Source organism: Ursus americanus, chromosome 2, assembly GCF_024610735.1.
Source record: "Ursus americanus isolate L20-20 chromosome 2, mUrsAme1.1.p, whole genome shotgun sequence".
NCBI lineage: Eukaryota > Metazoa > Chordata > Mammalia > Carnivora > Ursidae > Ursus > Ursus americanus.
Window position 1 is genome coordinate 85,349,679 of NC_142128.1, and position 19,975 is coordinate 85,369,653.

Consider the following 19,975-nt stretch of genomic DNA (forward strand, 5'->3'; position numbering starts at 1 on the left):
ATTTGAAACCTATGAAGTCTTATTTCGGTTTTATTTCTAGGACATTCCGAAACCTTTTATAAAAGCTGGGGACAGCCAATTTAATCTGCCAATAAAAGAGTTCAGAAATAAAAGTCTAACAAATTTTTGGTCATGAGGCAAGAAGGTTATTTAATTAATTAATTAATTTGTGGGGAAGAGGCAGTTGGTGTTGGAGGTATGCCTCTGGTGCCTGTTCATAGAGTGAGGGCTGGAGTCACGGATCTCCCACTGACCGGCCTTGTGACCTGGGAGTTGCTTAACTTAGTTTCCTCATGTGTAAAATATAGGGGGGATACTAATACCTGCCTCCTGGAGTTACCATGAGTACTTAGATAATGTATACGTAAAGGACTTAGGGTAGTGCCCAGTACGTAAAACGATCTCAGTAAGAATCTTTTTCTCCTCTTCCCTTTCTCCTCCTTCTCTTCCATTCCCAACTAGTATTTTCATAACTTAGTTCTAAGGTAAAACTAACATAACGTTAAGTAAAATTATACTCATCGTGAATAAGAAAAGGCTCTGCAGGAACCAAGAAGAGCAATTTTAAACTGCCCTTTTAGTCTGAGTTTTATTCACTGAAAAGTGGAGTTTTTTTTTAAAGTTTCACAATCATGCCTAAATTCTGTATGAAATACTGCAATTATAGAAATGAATAGCCCTAAGGTTTTTATTGTAAGGGGGCTTGGGCAGTTTTCATTTTAAATATATGGAAGCATTGAATCACTATATTATACACCTGAAACTAATATAACACTGTATGTTAACTAGAGTGGAATTAAAATAAAACTTTTAAAAAAATTTAAAAATTCTCATTTTAGCTGTCTTCAAAGATGATGGTATTCTATTTGTGATTAAAGGAAATACTAAAGATTTCTGTCTCTAGGTTATTTAAAATTATATTTTGATCTAGGGCATAATGTATCATCTTGGAGTTTGTGGAAGGCTGAAATAGGATAATTAATATGTTAATCATTTTGAATTTGAAATAAGCTAAATTTGAGAGATAATTGTTATGTAATTGTTGCTTTCTTAGTTCAACTTAGAATGAATATTAAATTTGTGAGACTCTATCAATTCTCCATTATTTCTGCAGTCACTGTTTTGTGATTAACAGATGTAACATTTTTAGTGAAATGAAAATTTGTAGTTGGACTTTACTTTTAATTCTAGCATTATGTTCCAGGGGAGTCTGTTTTTTTTTTTTTTTTAAATGATTTTTTATTATATTATGTTAGTCACCATACAGTACATCCCCGGTTTCCGATGTAAGGCTCGATGATTCATTAGTTGTGTATAACACCCAGTGCACCATGCAATACGTGCCCTCCTTACTACCCATCACCGGTCTATCCCATTCCCCCACCCCCCTCCCCTCTGAAGTCCTCAGTTTGTTTCTCATAGTCCATAGTCTCTCATGTTTCATTCCCCCTTCTGATTACCCCCCTTTCTTTATCCCTTTCTTCCCCTACCGATCATCCTAGTTCTTATGTTCCATAGATGAGAGAAATCATATGATAGTTGTCTTTCTCTGCTTGACTTATTTCACTTAGCATTATCTCCTCCAGTGCTGTCCATGTTGTAGCAAATGTTGAGAACTCGTTCTTTCTGATAGCTGAGTAATATTCCATTGTATATATGGACCACAACTTCTTAATCCAGTCATCTGTTGAAGGGCATCTCGGCTCCTTCCACGATTTAGCTATTGTGGACATTGCTGCTATGAACATTGGGGTGCATATGGCCCTTCTCTTCACTACGTCTGTATCTTTGGGGTAAATACCCAGTAGTGCAATGGCTGGATCATAGGGTAGCTCAATTTTTAACTTTTTAAGGGACCTCCACACTGTTTTCCAGAGTGGCTGTACCAACTTGCATTCCCACCAACAATGTAGGAGGGATCCCCTTTCTCCACATCCTCTCCAACAATTGTTGTTTCTTGCCTTGTCTATTTTTGCCATTCTAACTGGCGTAAGGTGGTATCTCAGTGTGGTTTTGATTTGAATTTCCTTGATGGCTAATGATTTTGAACATTTTTTCATGTGTCTGTTAGCCATTTGTATGTCTTCATTGGAAAAGTGTCTGTTCATATCTTCTGCCCATTTTTTGATTTGTTTATTTGTTTCTCGTGTATTGAGTTTGAGAAGTTCTTTGTAGATCTTGGATACCAGTCCTTTATCTGTAGTGTCATTTGCAAATATATTCTCCCATTCCGTGGGCTGCCTCTTAGTTTTTCTGACTGTTTCCTTGGATGTGCAGAAACTTTTAATCTTGATGAAGTCCCATAAATTCATTTTATCTTTTGTTTCTCTTGCCTTTGGGGATGTGTCATGAAAAAGGTTGCTTTGGCCGATGTCGTAGAGGTTGTTGCCTATGTTCTCCTCTAGAATTTTGATGGATTCCTGTCTCACATCGAGGTCTTTCATCCATTTGGAGTTTATTTTTGTGTATGGTGTGAGATAGTGGTCAAGTTTCATTCTCTTGCATGTAGCTGTCCAATTTTCCCAGCACCATTTATTGAAGAGACTGTCTTTTTCCCACCGGATGTTTTTTCCTGCTTTATCAAATATTAGTTGCCCAAAGAGCCGAGGGTCCATTTCTGGGCTCTCTATTCTGTTCCATTGGTCTATGTGTCTGTTTTTGTGCCAGTACCATGCTGTCTTTGTGATCACGGCTTTGTAGTACAGCTCGAAATCCGGCATTGTGATGCCCCCAGCTTTGTTTTTCCTTTTCAACAGTTCCTTGGAGATTCGGGGCCTTTTCTGTTTCCATACAAATTTAAGGACTGTTTGTTCCAGTTCTTTGAAAAATGTCCTTGGTATTTTGATCGGGATAGCATTGAAAGTGTAGATTGCTCTGGGTAGCATGGACATTTTAACTATGTTAATTCTTCCGATCCATGAGCATGGAATATCTTTCCATCTTTTTATGTCTTCCTCAATGTCTTTTAAGAGTGATTTATAGTTTCTAGAATATAGGTCCTTTACGTCTCTGGTTAAGTTAATTCCAAGGTAACGTATGGTTTTTGGTGCTATTGTAAATGGGATGGATTCCCTAATTTCTCTTTCTTCGGTCTCGTTATTCGTGTATAGAAATGCAACTGATTTCTGAGCATTTATTTTGTATCCTGCCACGTTACTGAATTGCTCTATAACTTCTAATAGTTTGGGAGTGGCTTCTTTTGGGTTTTCCATATAGAGTATCATGTCATCTGCAAAGAGAGACATTTTGACTTCTTCTTTGCCAATTTGAATACCTTTGATCCCTTTTTGTCGTCTGATTGCTGTTGCAAGGACTTCTAGTACTATGTTGAATAATAGTGGCGAGAGTGGGCATCCTTGTCGAGTTCCTGATCTTAAGGGAAAGGCTTCCAGCTTTTCTCCATTGAGAATAATATTTGCAGTAGGCTTTTCATAGATGGCTTTTATGAGATTGAGAAATGTACCTTCTATTCCTACACTCTGAAGGGTTTTAATCAGGAAAGGATGCTGTATTTTGTCAAATGCTTTTTCGGCATCGATTGAGAGGATCATATGGTTCCTGAGTCTTTTCTTGTTGATATGATGTATCACGCTGATTGATTTGCGAATATTGAACCACGCTTGCATCCCAGGTATGAATCCCACTTGATCGTGATGGATAATCCTTTTAATGTACTGTTGGATTCTATTAGCAAGTATCTTGTTGAGGATTTTGGCGTCCATATTCATTAGGGAAATCGGTCTGTAATTCTCCTTTTTGATGGGGTCTTTGCCTGGTTTGGGGATCAAGGTAATATAGGCCTCATAGAATGAGTTTGGTAGCTTTCCTTCTGTTTCTATTTTTTGAAATAGCTTTAGGAGAATAGGTATTATTTCTTCTTTGAATGTTTGGTAGAATTCCCCAGGAAAACCGTCCGGGCCTGGAGTTTTGTTATTTGGAAGGTTGTTTATCACTGACTCAATTTCTTCATAATTAATTGGCCTGTTTAAGGAATCAATTTCTTCCGGTTTCAATCTTGGTAGTTTATAGGTTTCCAGGAAGGATTCCATCTCTTCCAGATTGCTTAGTTTATTGGCATATAGCTGTTGATAAAAATTTCTAATAATCCTTCCAATTTCAATGGTGCTCGTCGTGACCTCTCCTTTTTCATTCATAATTTTAATAATCTGGGTCCTTTCTCTTTTCTTTTGGATAAGTCTTGCCAGGGGTCTGTCAATTTTATTGATTCTCTCAAAGAACCAGCTTCTAGTCCTGTTGATCTGCTCTACAGTACTTCTGGTTTCTGCTTGATTGATTTCAGCTCTAATTTTGGTCAACTGCTTCCTCGTGCGTGGATTAGGCCTGTCCCTCTGTTGCTGTTCCAGCTTCTTGAGGTGAGAATATAAAAACTGCATTTTAGATTTTTCTATTCTTTTGAGTGAGGCTTGGATGGCTATGTATTTCCCCCTTAGGACTGCCTTTGCAGTATCCCATAGGTTTTGGACTGTTGTATTTTCATTCTCATTGGTCTCCATAAATTGTTTTATTTGATTTTTGATTTCCTGGTTTATCGAGTCATTCCTGAGCAGGATGGTTCTTAGTCTCCAAGTGTTTGAGTTTCTTCCAAATTTTTCCTTGTGGTTGAGTTCCAATTTCAGAGCGTTGTGGTCTGAGAATATGCAGGGGATAATTTCAATCTTTTGGTATCGGTTGAGACCTGTTTTGTGTCCCAGAACATGGTCTATTCTTGAGAATGTTCCATGGGCATTAGAATAGAATGAGTATTCTTTGGTTCTGGGGTGTAGTGTTCTATATATATCTATGAGGTCCAACTCGTCGAGTATGGCATTCAAAGCCTTTGATTCTTTGCTTAGTTTTTGCCAGGGTGTTCTGTCTATTTCTGATAGTGGAGTGTTGAGGTCCCCTACTATTAATGTATTTTTATTTATATGTCTCTTTATTCTGGTTAAGAGTTGGCTTGTGTATCTTGCTGCTCCCCTGTTGGGGGCATATATATTTATAATTGTCATATCCACTTGTTGAATACTTCCCTTAAGAATAATATAGTGCCCTTCTGCATCTCTAACTATAGTCTGTAGTTTAAAATCCAATTTATCTGATATGAGAATTGCTACCCCAGCTTTCTTTTGAGGTCCATTTGCGTGAAAGATGGTACTCCATCCCCTTACTCTCAGTCTGAATGCATCTTTGGGTTTGAAATGAGTCTCTTGTAGACAGCAAATGGATGGGTCATTTCTTTTTATCCAATCTGCAACCCTGTGTCGCTTTATGGGATGGTTCAAACCATTTACATTAAGACTGATTACTGAGAGATATGATTTTAATGTTGCCATGTTGCCAGTAAAGTCTTTGTTTGTATTGGCTGTGACTTTCTGTTCTGTATCACTCTTGGGGCCTTTTTACTTTTATAGAACCCCCCGTAATATCTCCTGTAGGGCTGGTTTCGTGGTTACAAAATTGGTTAGTGACTGGTGATTCTGAAATGTCTTTATTTCTCCATCAATTCTGAATGAGAGCCTTGCTGGATAAAGGATCCTTGGCTGCATGTTTTTCTCTGAAAGAGCTTTAAATATGCTCCCCCAACCCTTTCTCTCATTCCAGGTCTGTGTAGACAGGTCTGACGTAATTCTGATGCTTTTGCCTTGGTACGTGAGAAATTTCTTTGCCCTGGCCGCTTTCAATACTGTATCCTTGCATCTAATATTTGCGAATTGCACTATGATGTGACGTGGCGTAGGTTTGTCATGGTTGAGCTTGGGAGGGGTCCTCTCTGCCTCTTGGACACGAATGTTTGTTTCCCTTGCTAGATTAGGGAAGTTTTCAGCTACAATTTGTTCAAATATCTCTTCTAGACCTCTGTTTTTCTCCACCCCCTCGGGGATGCCGATGATTCTAACATTGGATCGTTTCATTGAGTCAGTAATCTCCCGTAACCTACATTCGTGGGTGTGGATTTTTTTAAGACCATCTTCTATTTTCATTTTTTCCTCTATTAACCCATCCTCCAATTCACTAACCCGTTCCTCTGCTTCTGCGACCCTGGCCGTCAGAGCCTCTAGTTTTGCCTGCATTTGGCTCATAGAATTTTTAATTTCTGTCAGATTCGCTCTCATTTCTGTCCTTAGGGATTCTATATTCTCAGTAACCTTTTCGTTAATAGTTTTTTCAATTCTACTCATCATTTTGACCATCGTTACTCTGAATTCCATTTCTGATAATTTGGTTACATCCATATCCATTATTTCTGTGGCAGAGGCCACAGAATCACTGTCTTTTCTTTGCTGGGGGGGGCTTCTCCTTCTTGTCATTCTGATGAAGAGAGGTTGCGGGGTTTCCAGAGCCCAAATTATTGACTGGGTCCCAGGCCGTGCCCCTTGTTTTATAGGGATCTTAGGGATGTGGGCTTCTTCTTTAAAGATTTTATTTATTTATTTATGTGGCAGCCAACCAGCGAGAGAGGGAACAGAAGCAGGGGAGTGGGAGAGGAAGAAGCAGGCTCCCAGCGGAGGAGCCCGATGAGGGACTCCTTTCCGGAACGCCGGGATCACGCCCTAAGCCGAAGGCAGGCGCTCAATGACTGCGCCACCCAGGCACCCGGGTTGTGGGCTTCTTGATTTTTCAGCCTGCCTTCTGTGTTCTGGGGGAGGGGCCTGCCGCGCCGATACTCAGGCAGCCCTGTTTGGGTAGAGTCTCGGCGTCCCCTGCGAGGGGGGATGGGGATGGGCACTCCCTGAGCCGGTTTTTCCAGGCTTTTGTTCTCTGGCGGCTTTCCCTGGCGATTTGCTGTGCCTCTTCTGAGAGTCAGAGCAGCAGCAGCCAAATTTCAGCCTCTGTCACAGAACAGAGGGATTGCGGCCCGTTCTCTACTAATGTTCTGGCCACTTTAACTCTGTTTCTGTTGGTGCTGCTCAACCCTGCAGCGTCCCAGCCCTCACTTCCAGGGCCGGCGCGTCTCTGTCCTTTGTGTTTCTAACGCCGCCAGCCGCCCCGCGCGCGCTCCGGAAGCTCCCGGTCTCAGTCTGGATCCACAGGGGAGTCTGTTTTTTATTTTTATTTTTTCCTTTAAAAGGCCGGAATCATGTCTACTGTGTAAGTCCCACGAACTTATTATGAGGATACATTTACTTTACTTAAATGGATGATGATGACGATGATGATGGTATTGATAATGATAGTACTAGGAGAACCCTTCTCCAACACTATGTACTATACCTAGTTCTAAGTGCATTACTTTACATTTACAATCCTGAGTGTGGGCCAGCAACCCCCAGCTCATATCTCTATTTCTATCTCTCTTCTGAATTCTAGACTAGTATATTAATCTACTTGTTTGCTTTCTCTACTTGGATGTGTCATAGACATCTGGGATGTACCATCTCCAAAAATGAACTCTTGATTTTTCTTTCTAAGCTGTTCTCCATCTGAATAAAAAGTGCCACTTTCTATCCATTTGCTAGAGCCAGAAACCTAGGAGTCCTATTTGATAACTACCCCTCCCTCATAATCTATATCTGATCAGTTAACAGGTCCTGTGCACTTTTCTTCATCTCCTCTACCACCATCCCTTGTCCACCATGCTGTTTTTCCACTTCCTTTTTGACTCTGAGACTAATTTATGCTCTCTACTTCCACACTTGCTGTCCTCCATTTATTCTTCAAAAAGTAATAATGGTAATTTTTCATTTTTAATTAAAAAAAAGTTTCATTTTGGAGAATTTCAACGATAGTCAAAGTGAAGAAGAATTAATAAACTCCTAAGTCTTTAGCTACAATTATCAAAATTCTCCCATTCTTCTGTTATCTATATCCATTCACTCCCTCTCCCCTCGCATGATTATTTTTATAAGGTTTTTTGTGTTTGGAGGGAAAATGTACAATATTGAAATGCACAAATCTTAACTATATGGTGTCAACAGCGGATATACTGATGTAGCCGACATCCCTCACAATATATAGAACACTTCCATCATCCCAGAAAATACTCTTATGCCCCTTTGTGCCCTTTTTCTAGTTTCTTAAGGTGGAAGCTGAGATCACTTGTTTGAGACTGCTATAAGTTTACCTGTAAGCACTGTTTCAGTTGCATCCCACAAATTTTCATGTTTTATTTTTATTTTCATTCTCTTCAATATAACTTCCCTCTGACATTTAGATGTTTGTTGTTTAATTCCAAATATTTGCACAGTTTCCAGTTTTCTTCTTGCTATCAATTTGTACTCTAGTTCCACTTTGATTTGAGAACATTAACATGATTTCTTTTAAATTTGTTAGTTTGTTTTATTGGCAAGAATCTGGTCTATCTTGGTGAATGTTTTACGTGCACTTAAAAGAATTTGTATTCTGTTCTTGTGGGTGGAGTATTCTGTAAATTTTAGTTAGGTCAAGTTGGTTGATAGTATTGTTCAGGTTTTCTATAACTTTACCAATTGTCTGCTTATTCTGTGATTATTGAGAGAGGAGTATTGAAATCTCTAACTATAATTATGGGTTTAATTCTCCTTTCAGTTCTGTTTTACTTCATGTCTTATGAAACTTTGTAGTAAGATACATACTTTTTTAGGATTGTTTAGGATTGTCTTTGGAGAACTGACCCCTTTCTCATTGTATGATGTCTCTGTTCCTGAAAGTCTCATTTGTTTAGTATTAATACTACCATTCCACTTTTGGTTAGTATTTATGTGGTATATCCTTTCCCATCCATTTATTTTTAACCTGTGTCTTTATACTAAGGTAGCATATAGTTGGTACTTTATTTTTTGTCCAGTCTGACAATTTGTCTTTTTTTTTCTTTTTGAGAGAGAGAGCACAAGCAGGGAAGGGCAGAGAGAGAGAGAGAGAGAGAGAGAGAGAGAGAGAGAATCAAGCAGGCTCCACACTCAGTACCCGAAACAGGGCTTGAGTTTTACCACCTTGAGATCATGACCTGAGCCAAAATGAAGAGTGGGACACTTAACCCACTGAGCCACCCACACGCCCCACAACTTCTGTCTTTTAATTGATGAGTTTATACCACTTACATTCAATTGGTTGGATCAAATCTACCTTTTTGATAATTATTTTCTGTTTCATCTGTTATTTTTCTTTCTTTTCTTTAGTTAATTGTGTATGGTGCCATTTTATCTCCCTTATTGAATATTTATACCTTTTTGAAAAAAAACATTTTAATGGTTGCCCTAGCATTTATAGTATACATCTTACTTGATCAAAGTCTACCTTCAAATAATATTATATTGCTTCATGTTCAGTGTAAGGATCTCATAACAGTTTCTTTCTCCCATCCTTTGTGCTATCATTGTCATATATGTTACCTTTACAAAAATGATGATAAGCACACGTTTTGTTACTATATTTGCTTCCATCATTTGCCATTTAAAGCAATTAAAAATAAGGAAGAAGTGAATATTTTAAGTGAATATTTTACTTCCATTTTTTGCACTCTTCATTATTTTTATAGATTCAAGTTTCTCTCTGGTGTTATATTTCTTCTGCCTAAAAAATTTCTTTGACATGTGTGTGTCTATTGCCAGTGAAATTTTTGGTTTTGTTTGTCTGATAATGTCTTTATTTCTTAATTTATTTTTGAAAGATATTTTTGCTGGATATACAGTTCTGGGTTGACTTTTTTTTTTCCTTCCAGTATTTTAAAGAGGTGACTCCATTTTCTTCTAGTTTGTATGGTTTCTGATGAGAAGTCTGATGAAAATGCTATCTTTGTTCTTCTATATGTAATGTCTTTTTTTTTTTTTAACTTTCTGCTTTCAAGGGTTTTTCTTTGTCTTTTGTTTTTTAGCCGTTTATTTTAGCTGTTTTTAGCAGGTATGTCCAGGTGTTTGTGTGTGTGGCATGTGTGTCATGGGGGTTGGGGGATAGGTAGGGAAGAAGGATTTATCCTGCTCGATATACTCTGAGCTGTTTGGATCTCTGGTTTCCTGTCTGTCTTCAGTTTTAGATAGTTCTCAGCCACTATTTCTTCAAATATTTCTTCTGCCCATTCCCTCTTTTCTCCTTCTCATATTACAGAATTATACTGCAGTAGCCAGTTTCCGAGATGACCCCAGTGATTTCTGCCTCTTAGTATTACTGCCCTGTGTAGTCCCCTCCTGCACTGTACCTGGGTTGGTTATACCAGGGACGTACTATCACTCTCGGATGAGGTTATAAAAATCAGGATGTTAAAGACTGGGACTTCCTTCTCGGGTACTCTTTTGCTTTCTCTGCTCTCAAATCACTTGTTTTGTGGAAGCAAGCTGCCATGCTATGAACAGCCGTATGGAATAGACCCGCATGGGGAGAAACTGAAGCCTCCAGCCAAGAGCCAGTGATGGACTAAGGCCTGCCAACAGCCACATGAATGAGTGCCAATTAAACCTTGAGATGGCTGCAACCCTAGGCAACAGCATGTTCCAACCTTGTGAGAGACCCTGAGCCAGAACCAACCAGTCAAGCTGCTCCCAGATTTCTGACTCTTAGAAGCTGTGTGAGATAATATGTGTTCGTTTTAAGCTGCTAAGTTTTGGGATAATTTGCTATACAGCAACAGATAACTAATACAGGCACTTATGTTGGACTGTTTGATATTGTCCCACAGCTGCTGGATTAAAAAAAAAAGCACTTTTATTCTCTTTTTATTTAAGTTTGGGTAATTTCTTTCCTTGCCTCTGTCAAGTCTGCTGAGGGGCCTATTGAAGACAGTCTTCATTTCTGTTACTGTGGCTTTTTTTTTTTTTTAATTGCTGGCATTTACATTTAATTTTCATGATTTTCATCTGTGCTGAAATTGCCCATCTGATTTTGCATGCTATTCACCTTTTCCATTAGAGCCTTTAACAAATCAAAATTATTTAAAATTCCCTAGCAGATTGCTTCAACATCTGTGTCATATCTAAGTCTGGTTCTGTTGATTGCTTTGTCTCTGGGTAGCATGTTGTTTTTTTCTGCACAGAATTTATATGCAGATTTCAGGGTTCACCTACTCTGTGGTTTCCTCCTTTCTTCAGGTCCCCCCTTAAGTTTTTGTCTGCTCTGGCCAGCCCTGAACATTGTCTTCTGACATTCCAAGTTACTGTGGCTGTGCTTTCTGTTGTAGCCATTAATGCCCTTGGGCAAAAAGACCCTTGTAGCTCTTACCAGAGCAGTACCTCTGTGCTGAGGGTAGACTTCCCTCCAGCTCCTGCCTTCATTTTATTGCTCTCTAGTGCCTTCAGATAGCTTTTTTTTTTTTCCTTTTTTGTCCAAATTTTCTAATCCTTATCTGTGGGAAGATTAGTCTGACCAAGCTACTCTACCATTAACAAAAGCTGGAAACCTGTTGGATTCCAGAACAGCAATTTAATAAACACAGATCTGATCATGTCACTTACCCACTGAAGCCCTTAAATGTCTTTCCATTTATTAATGCTCTTGGCTTTCTCTATAGCTACATAAACTGGTCTCATGCACTATGCTTTAATCATACTTTCTTCTTTCAGCAAATAGCACATTCTCACCATTTGTCTTATGCTCACTGTGAGTAAATTTGTAATTGCCTACCACATGGAAATTATTTCCCTTACTATGGCTCTCTGTTTATTTCTCTTCGGATGATCATATTCCTGTGTCTAAATCCAGCTCCCACTTACCAGGTACAATTTTGGGCAAATTACTTAACCTCTTTACACCTCCGTTTTTCATTTGTGAAGAGGGGATAAAAATAGTACCACTCCTACCTATGAAGTTTACTGTGAGAATTGAATGGATTGATATCAATATGCTTAGAACAGTGCCTAGTACCAGGAAAAAACTCAATATATAATAATTATTATTTTCAAAAGCTCAGGTGCTGTGACTTTACTGTGTGTTAATTCCTTTATCTTCTTTGTTTAAAAAAAAAACCTGTTATCCTTTGTTAATATATTTGTTGAGAATCACCCACCTCTGATTAGATCCCATGTGTTTTGAGTTGCCATGTGATTTATCTTATAAAAAATAAAATATTTTTTCCTCCTAACCCCAACCTTAGGGATGATAGAAATTTAAGAAACAAAGGCCTAATAAGTGGTGTGAAGTCACTCAGTAAAGAAGAATTGAGTGCAGAGTTATTAAACTTATCTCTGAACACAGATGTATGTCATCAGCCTTGTATATCTAAACAACAATTGAAAGCAGGTAGTATTCTTACTACAAATAATTAGAAATATATCTTCTTTTATGTACTGACATTAATAACAATTGGAATTGATAATAAATTTTCATCTTGTACATTTAAAATAACATTGAAATATTTGCCGGCACACAAATGGTTAGAAATAAATGAAAATAGAAAGAAAGAAGGAAGGAAGGACGGGAGGGAGGAAAGGAAGAAAGCAAAGAAAGAAAGAAAAAATGAAAGAAAGAAGTGAAAATTATAACAGTAATCCAAAAAACCCACAGTTAACATTATTGTGTTCTACATATGCTTTCACAAATTAATTTGAATTTTTGCCCATACACTCGCATACATTTTTACATGTTTATGATCATCATGCACATGCAATTTTGTACCTTTTAATTAATAGTAGCTACAGGAAATATTCATTCAAGGTGGAGAGAAATTTTTAATTTCCTTTTAATACTAGTTTCCTATTCATAACCTTCTATTAATGCAATAAAAAACTGAGTAATAAGAGGAATTTGAAAGATTCTAATAATAGTTTTATTTTTAATTTTAAACTAATACTTAAAAGTAAAGGTAGTACAATTGTTTTATCTTTTTTTTTCTTTTACCAGAATAATCTGTCCTATAACTTGATATTTGATGGAATGTTATATTAAATTTGACATAATTTTAAAATACATTCCAAACCTTCTCCCTGTGTTGGAAAAATAAATATTGAAATCTTTAATATTGCATGTATTTTTTATGTGTAATTGTATAAAAATTCATATATTTGCAACTACTGCTACTTATTTGACCTTTTTGGTAATAAAATTTCTTTTGTCATAATATTCAAAATGACATTTAGATGGAGGAAGAGGATATTTTAGTTTATGGTTTTTCAGGGGTAACATGCTTTCAGTTTGTCCATTCTATTACTATCACTTCAAGTCCTTAGTCGGTGTTTGTAGAGATAAGCCACTTAATATTTTACATTTTGCCATAAAGAAATTGCAGTTGTGTTCAGGTATCAAAATAGTAATGTTAATGAAATGATGTCAATTGAAATAATAAAAACTCACTTTAAAGAGGAGGTCCTTTCAAAACAATTTACTGATGTGAGCTGCAACTGGAAGAATATATTATTTTTGGAAGAAAACACACTTTGATCCATAATTCTTCATTTTCTATTATAAATTGATGCAAAGCATTCTTTTAATTTTTCCTTTTTTTTAGAATAATAAAACAAAAATTATGGTTGAAATATTACATATTTCCTAAATTTTTGTTTTAATAAAAATATTCTGTTGCCTTTTGTTAAAAAGAAAGCATTTGCTAATGTGATATATTTGTGTTGCTTCTAAAACAGCTATTCTATAGATACATGTTTCTAAATACTGTTTAAAAAGTTTTGATTTGGTTTCTATGTAATTTAAATACTAATTATATACATAAAATGTTTACTGTTTATGGCTAAATACCAATTATATATGTAAAATACTTACTATTACATTGGTGTCTTAAATAAAGCCTGTAACTCTTTGTTTTAAAGAAGCAACACTGTTAGAAGGGAGCTGTGAGGAAGAACCCGCACGTTCTGGAGTACCCATTATACTTGAAAGCATGGTATCTGATCTTGAAAAATCTCTTGGAACAGCTTTATCTTCAATACTAGAAACAGAAATGAAAATTGCTTTTGGAAACCTTTGGATGGAGGTGATTATTTCAACTCTATTAGTTGAAAATTTCTGTTTCATTGCTAAAGATTTATCACCTCATCTTAGGAAATAGGACTTGGATAAAGTGTGTAAGCTTCATTGTGATAATCTATATCCCATTATTTTTTTTCTTGAGGTTTTGAAATAACTTCTTGAACATTTAATGATGAACATTTCCTAAAGATTAGAAATGATATTTTATCATTTTTTTTCAGTGAACAACTATTTATTAGGTATTTACTGTGTGTCAGACACATTGCCCCCAGGGAGCTTAATTTGAATTCAGAAAAACTTCTGTCTTCTATAGTTTATTTGAATTAGAATGTCTACTATAGGGAATTCCCATAGCAATATGTATTCAGAAAAAGAAGTGTATATTTTGGCTTATGTCATATAAATACGAGAATCAAAGTATAAAAATGATCATTATTAGCAAGATAGTTTATATTTTCTATTTTTTTTTTAAAGATTTTATTTATTTATTTGACAGAGATAGACAGCCAGCGAGAAAGGGAACACAAGCAGGGGGAGTGGGAGAGGAAGAAGCAGGCTCCCAGTGGAGGAGCCTGATGTGGGGCTCGATCCCAGAACGCCGGGATCACGCCCTGAGCCTAAGGCAGACGCTTAACGACTGAGCCACCGAGGCACCCCAAGATAGTTTATATTTTCTAGATTCATATCTTTTCTACAATCAGTAAAATACCACGTTTGGCAATAGTGGTCTTTTTATTTTTTATTTATTTTTATTTTTATTTTTTTAAAGATTTTATTTATTTATTTGACAGAGATAGAGACAGCCAGCGAGAGAGGGAACACAAGCAGGGGGAGTGGGAGAGGAAGAAGCAGGCTCCCGGCGGAGGAGCCTCATGTGGGGCTCGATCCCAGAACGCTGGGATCACGCCCTGAGCCGAAGGAAGATGTTTAACCGCTGTGCCACCCAGGCGCCCCAATAGTGGTCTTTTTAGTTAATGTTTTTTGCTGTTCATATCTATAGCCAGGAGAAACATTATATCCCCTCCCAATTGTAGATTTCATTTATACCAGATATTCAGTGAGATTCTAATACTTGTCAATATGATATTTTTGCTGCTTGATTATATTATCAAGTACTGAACCAAGATGATAACGAATGATCAGAAGATTCTAGGAGGGTTGACTTAAATTAGATACTTTATAATAGAGCCTGGGGAAGTCATTGCATATGAATGATTCAAAACAGGATGTGCTGACATCTTATAGTACTAACTGATTAATCTCCTTTATAAACATGTCTTTGCAAGAGTGTAGCCAGTGTTAATGATAATTGACATCTTTTTTCTATATAGATTTTTCTGCAGCTATATGAAATAATTACATTGATTTCGTCCTAGGATTGACTCTGTTGGAAAGTAAATTGACCATCTTTGCTGATTAAAACTGTGCTTCTTCTGATTAAAACAGTGCTTTTGTTTTGCACATATAGTTTCTGAAACTATGAGGAATACTAATATAAATTTCACAAAAATAATTTGTGATGGAGTTAGCGCTTTAAGATTATGATTGGCTTTTAATAAAAGATCTTTTAATTTAAAAAGAATTCAACTAATTGTATTTTGCCCAGAAATATATGTAGGAATGCCTAAATAGGTACTTTTTAATAATAGGAATAATAAATAAATTAGTAGGTGGTAATTTTTTCTAAATGTTTTTTAGATGCTGTACTTGAAACCACCATGGACTTTAATTCATTTATTACAGTGCTTTAGAAAACATTGGTTGGCTGTATTTGGATTAGTTATGGAGAAGAACTTGCTTTTAACCATTGAGAGCCTATATGAAAATCTCTGTAAAGGTATGGATTTTTTATTTTGTCTTTTTTTTTTTAAGTTTTTTTTTTTTTTTAAAGATTTTATTTATTTATTTGACAGAGATCGAGACAGCCAGCGAGAGAGGGAACACAAGCAGGGGGAGTGGGAGAGGAAGAAGCAGGCTCATAGCAGAGGAGCCTGATGTGGGGCTTGATCCCATAACGCCGGGATCACGCCCTGAGCTGAAGGCAGACGCTTAACTGCTGTGCCACCCAGGCGCCCCTTTTTTTAAAGATTTTTAATTTTATTTATTTATTTATTTGACAGAGAGAGACAGCGAGAGAGGGAACACAAGCAAGGGGAGTGTGAGAGGGAGAAGCAGGCTTCCTGCTGAGCAGGGAGCCTGATGCAGGGCTTGATCCCAGGACCCGGGGATCATGACCTGAGCCAAAGGCAGACGCTTAATGGCTGAGCCACCCAGGCACCCCATGTCTTTAGCAATGTTGTGTTAAAGTCAGGCTAGCTGATATATTCCATGGAATGTGCGATGAATTAAGAAGAAATTGGTAAATTATTTTTTAATCATTTACACTTCTGTAAAGGGAGTTTGTGGCAGCTGCATAAATGGATGCAGTTCACAGAGCTTATGATGACTATTAATGGTATCACTGTTGATGTTCCTGGACATAGTGAATATATCATTTTTTATTATGATTGAAAACTTTTAAAACCATATTTTACAGTTTATCAAGTATGTAAGTAAAATTTGATTTTTAAAAGTTTCTTACTGTGTTTAACACACAAACTTTGACCATATTTCATGTACTAATTTTAGAAATAGTATATCAAATTATCTATTCTAAAATGTATGGTTAAAGAATAGGAAATGTTTGTCTTTGGGGCATAGTGCATTCTAGAACCAGAAGAGACTATAGTCAACCACTTAGTTGGTGGTTTTTAACAAAGCCAAGTTGTACAGAACTTTCTCAAAGTGCCTCTGGAGCTGCCACATTGAAGATGGAAGGATTGTTGGGGAGCCTGGAAAGTTGGTGGGCCTTTGGCCCTCAACCCCAACTTCAGCGGTGCAGTTTTCTTTTATCATTTTATATGTGGAGATTCCAGGCAGGCTTTGAAAAAAAGTTTCTCTGCTAAGAAGAAAAAATGGGAAAAGCACCGATCAAATGTTATGAAAGCCCATGTTTTATGATTAGACTAACTAGCCCTGAGAAGGTAAATGATTTGTCCGAAGTCAGACAACTAGATTTTTCTTGCTGTACCTTTAAAAAGCAAAGTATATGTAACAATTATTAGGATGTTCAGTTGGTCCTTGAGTTTTCTGAACCCCTAACATGAAATGATCTGTTTATTATTTTATGTGTTACTTATATCTTGTCTACTTTTGAAAAATAACTGAATATGAGACGGCCATTAAGTAACAACCTGAGCACGAGATGGTTTAAGCCAAGTTTAAAGTTACAAGAGCAAGATAATGAAGAATAAGAAAGATAATTTTACCATAAAACATGTGCAATCAATTATTATAAAACTTGAACATGGATTTTAACACTGAGCATCCTGGAAGCTAAAACAAAACAAAAACAGAAACATATTCTGTGGGAGGTATACCACAACTCTCTCTCTTTCCCTTGAAATGTAAACTTTTGGAAAATGTTTTGTATCTTTGAAAATTACCTCAGGGGGTAAAAGCCTTATGACTTTTAAAAGTTACCAATTTTTAAAATAAAGACATTTTCCAGGCATTATCTTTAACTATAGAAGTTATTTATAAGTGGTATCATATGAGACGTGGAACGACCTTTTGGATGTGTCTTCATACCACTTTTACAAGGTATATAGAAACATTTTCCACATCTTGGATGGAAGGATAATTTAGTGGGTTCTATCAAAAGAGAAAGTCCATAAATCATGTATGATCTTGAACAAGATTTAGTTTTAAAAATGGCACATCTAATTGCAGTCTTCCATTTTTCTCTTTTGCCAGGGATGGGCACTGTTTGTCTTTTGCATACAGCTTAGAGGTCGTAGCAGCAGCTCTAACTGGGAATAGGAGAGAAGTGAAGAGATAGTGACTCTTCCTTTTGCTAAAAAAATCGTTTTTGGAATCATTGTGTGCATAATTTATTGATCCTTGGTCTAGAAGAATCTGATGCCTAATGTGTACTGACTTGTAAAGATATATAATAGAATTATAAAAGTGCCTTCTGTCTTAAAGTAATTTCGAATTAGAAAAATCAGTTTATGATTTTGTTTACTATCTTTTAATAGTATCCTCAGCTATTGAATTATGCATATGTGTTTAACTTCAGTATCCCAAAGAATGGATTCTTAGATCAATTCATAGAAAATTGTGTGGAAAATGATTTGTAGCTTTTTTCAATTTTGTTATCCATGTTAACTTTAATCTGAGTGATTACTGACCTTATATAAGCATTAAAGTATTTCATCCTTGTAGATTCTTTTTATGTTGTGTCTAGGTACTGAATTCATCATTGTTATTTCCCTTTAGCACATAATCTTAGTAAAGACTTCTTGTAAGACAGAAATCAGATGATTAATTCAAGGATATAAGCCCTATTGAACATTGACTGCATTGGAGAAGCGCCTTAAAAGAAGTTGTGCCCAGTTTCTCCTGCTAAGGAGATTTACTAGGTTCATCAAGTCTACATTCTGTCCTATGTGTAGCATCTCTTATCTGTCTTTTTTTACAGGAATTTAAACTAGTCATTGAATTTAAAAATAACTAAGTGCTTTGTAAAGAAATATACTTTTCTCTGTTTGTTTGTTAAAGGGGAAGCCAGAAGCCTGATTATAGCCATCACATTAGATTATAATTTCTGAATATTATATAATTAATTATTAAAATCTACTTTTTATTTTCATTTGACCTTTCAGTATTTCTAAGCAAATACTTGTATACATGATACATAGTTTTTTAAACTCACAGTATCAGTGAAAAACCATGCTGGTGTTTCAGAATATAACAGAGTCTCTGCAACTGTGAACATTAAAAGAAAATAAAACAGGGCGCTTGGGTGGCTCAGTTGGTTAAGCACTTGCCTTCGGCTCAGGTCATGATCCCAGGGTCCTGGGATTGAGCCCCACATCAGGCTCCCTGCTCAGTGGGGGCCTGCTTCTACCTCTCCCTCTGTCACTTTCCCTGCTTGTGCTTGTTCTCTCTCTCTCTGTCAAATAAATAAATGAAATCTTTTTTTAAAAAATAAAAGAAAATAAAACAAACACGTTGTATCATGGTTATTTTAAATGCCTTTGAAAACTATTATATAGCCTTCTACTCCAATAATGGAAACATTTTTTTCTGTTCTGAGCTTTGATGACATTAGAAATTTGCTTAACTTCATTGTTCATAACTTTTTTTTTTTTTTAAGATTTTTATTTATTTATTTGACAGAGATAGAGACAGCCAGCGAGAGAGGGAACACAAGCAGGGGGAGTGGGAGAGGAAGAAGCAGGCTCATAGCGGAGGAGCCTGACGTGGGGCTCGAACCCATAACGCCAGGACCACGCCCTGAGCCGAAGGCAGACGCTTAACCGCTGTGCCACCCAGGCACCCCATTGTTCATAACTTTTAAAATCTGTGAAATCGTTGTCACCACCTCTCCTAATTGGTTTGATAATTTAATAAAAGTAATTTTAGTTGAAAGAAAATTGTTATACCTTTAAATTATTTTTTGTAGATTAACTTACTTTGCTAATTTATAAGGAAAAAATTCTGCTAGCTTGTCTTGCCCACAGCTCACTGTTACTCAAATTATTATTATTATTTTTAAAGATTTTATTTACTTATTTGACAGAGAGAGACAGGCAGCGAGAGAGGGAACACAAGCAGGGGGAGTGGGAGAGGAAGAAGCAGGCTCCCAGCAGAGCAGGGAGCCCGATGCGGGGCTTGATCCCAGGACCCTGGGATCATGACCTGAGCTGAAGGCAGATGCTTAATGATTGAGCCACCCAGGCACCCTATTATTCAAATTATTTATATTTTTGCTGAAGTTGTGTTGTGCAGAGAGAGGAAACATTGTTTTCAACAAATCTAGTATCACATTTGATATAATGGAATTTGAAGGCAAATCACTACATGATTAACTGAGTTGGTAATGAGAGGTACTGCATGTAACTTACATGCTTACCACCAAATGACTCTTCTGATGCCTCCATAGTCATCTGTATAGGAAATAAAATCAGTCTTGAAAAATCTGTAGTTTAACTTGTTTGGTAATTCTCTCTTTTCTGAAGAATACAGAATACCTGAATCAACTCCAAGAACATTGTCTTTAGCTAAATTTAATTGTAATGCCTTTTACACCAGAGAGAGGAATAAG

The 19,975-nt window shown here is 36.6% G+C and overlaps 1 protein-coding gene across 3 annotated transcripts in view; it reads left to right on the forward strand.

Moving 5' to 3' along the window:
* SWT1 (SWT1 RNA endoribonuclease homolog) overlaps positions 1-19,975 on the forward strand; it is a 108,743-nt gene that overhangs the window by 29,767 nt on the left and 59,001 nt on the right. For all 3 annotated transcript variants that reach the window (XR_015722731.1, XM_087858416.1, XM_045811495.2), the window contains 3 exons: positions 11,999-12,144; positions 13,665-13,828; positions 15,523-15,661. Coding sequence is in view for 2 of the 3 variants with exons in the window: in XM_087858416.1 (XP_087714542.1) it covers positions 11,999-12,144; positions 13,665-13,828; positions 15,523-15,661 (449 nt within the window). In the remaining variant the exon portion in view is untranslated. The remainder of the gene's footprint in view (positions 1-11,998; positions 12,145-13,664; positions 13,829-15,522; positions 15,662-19,975) is intronic.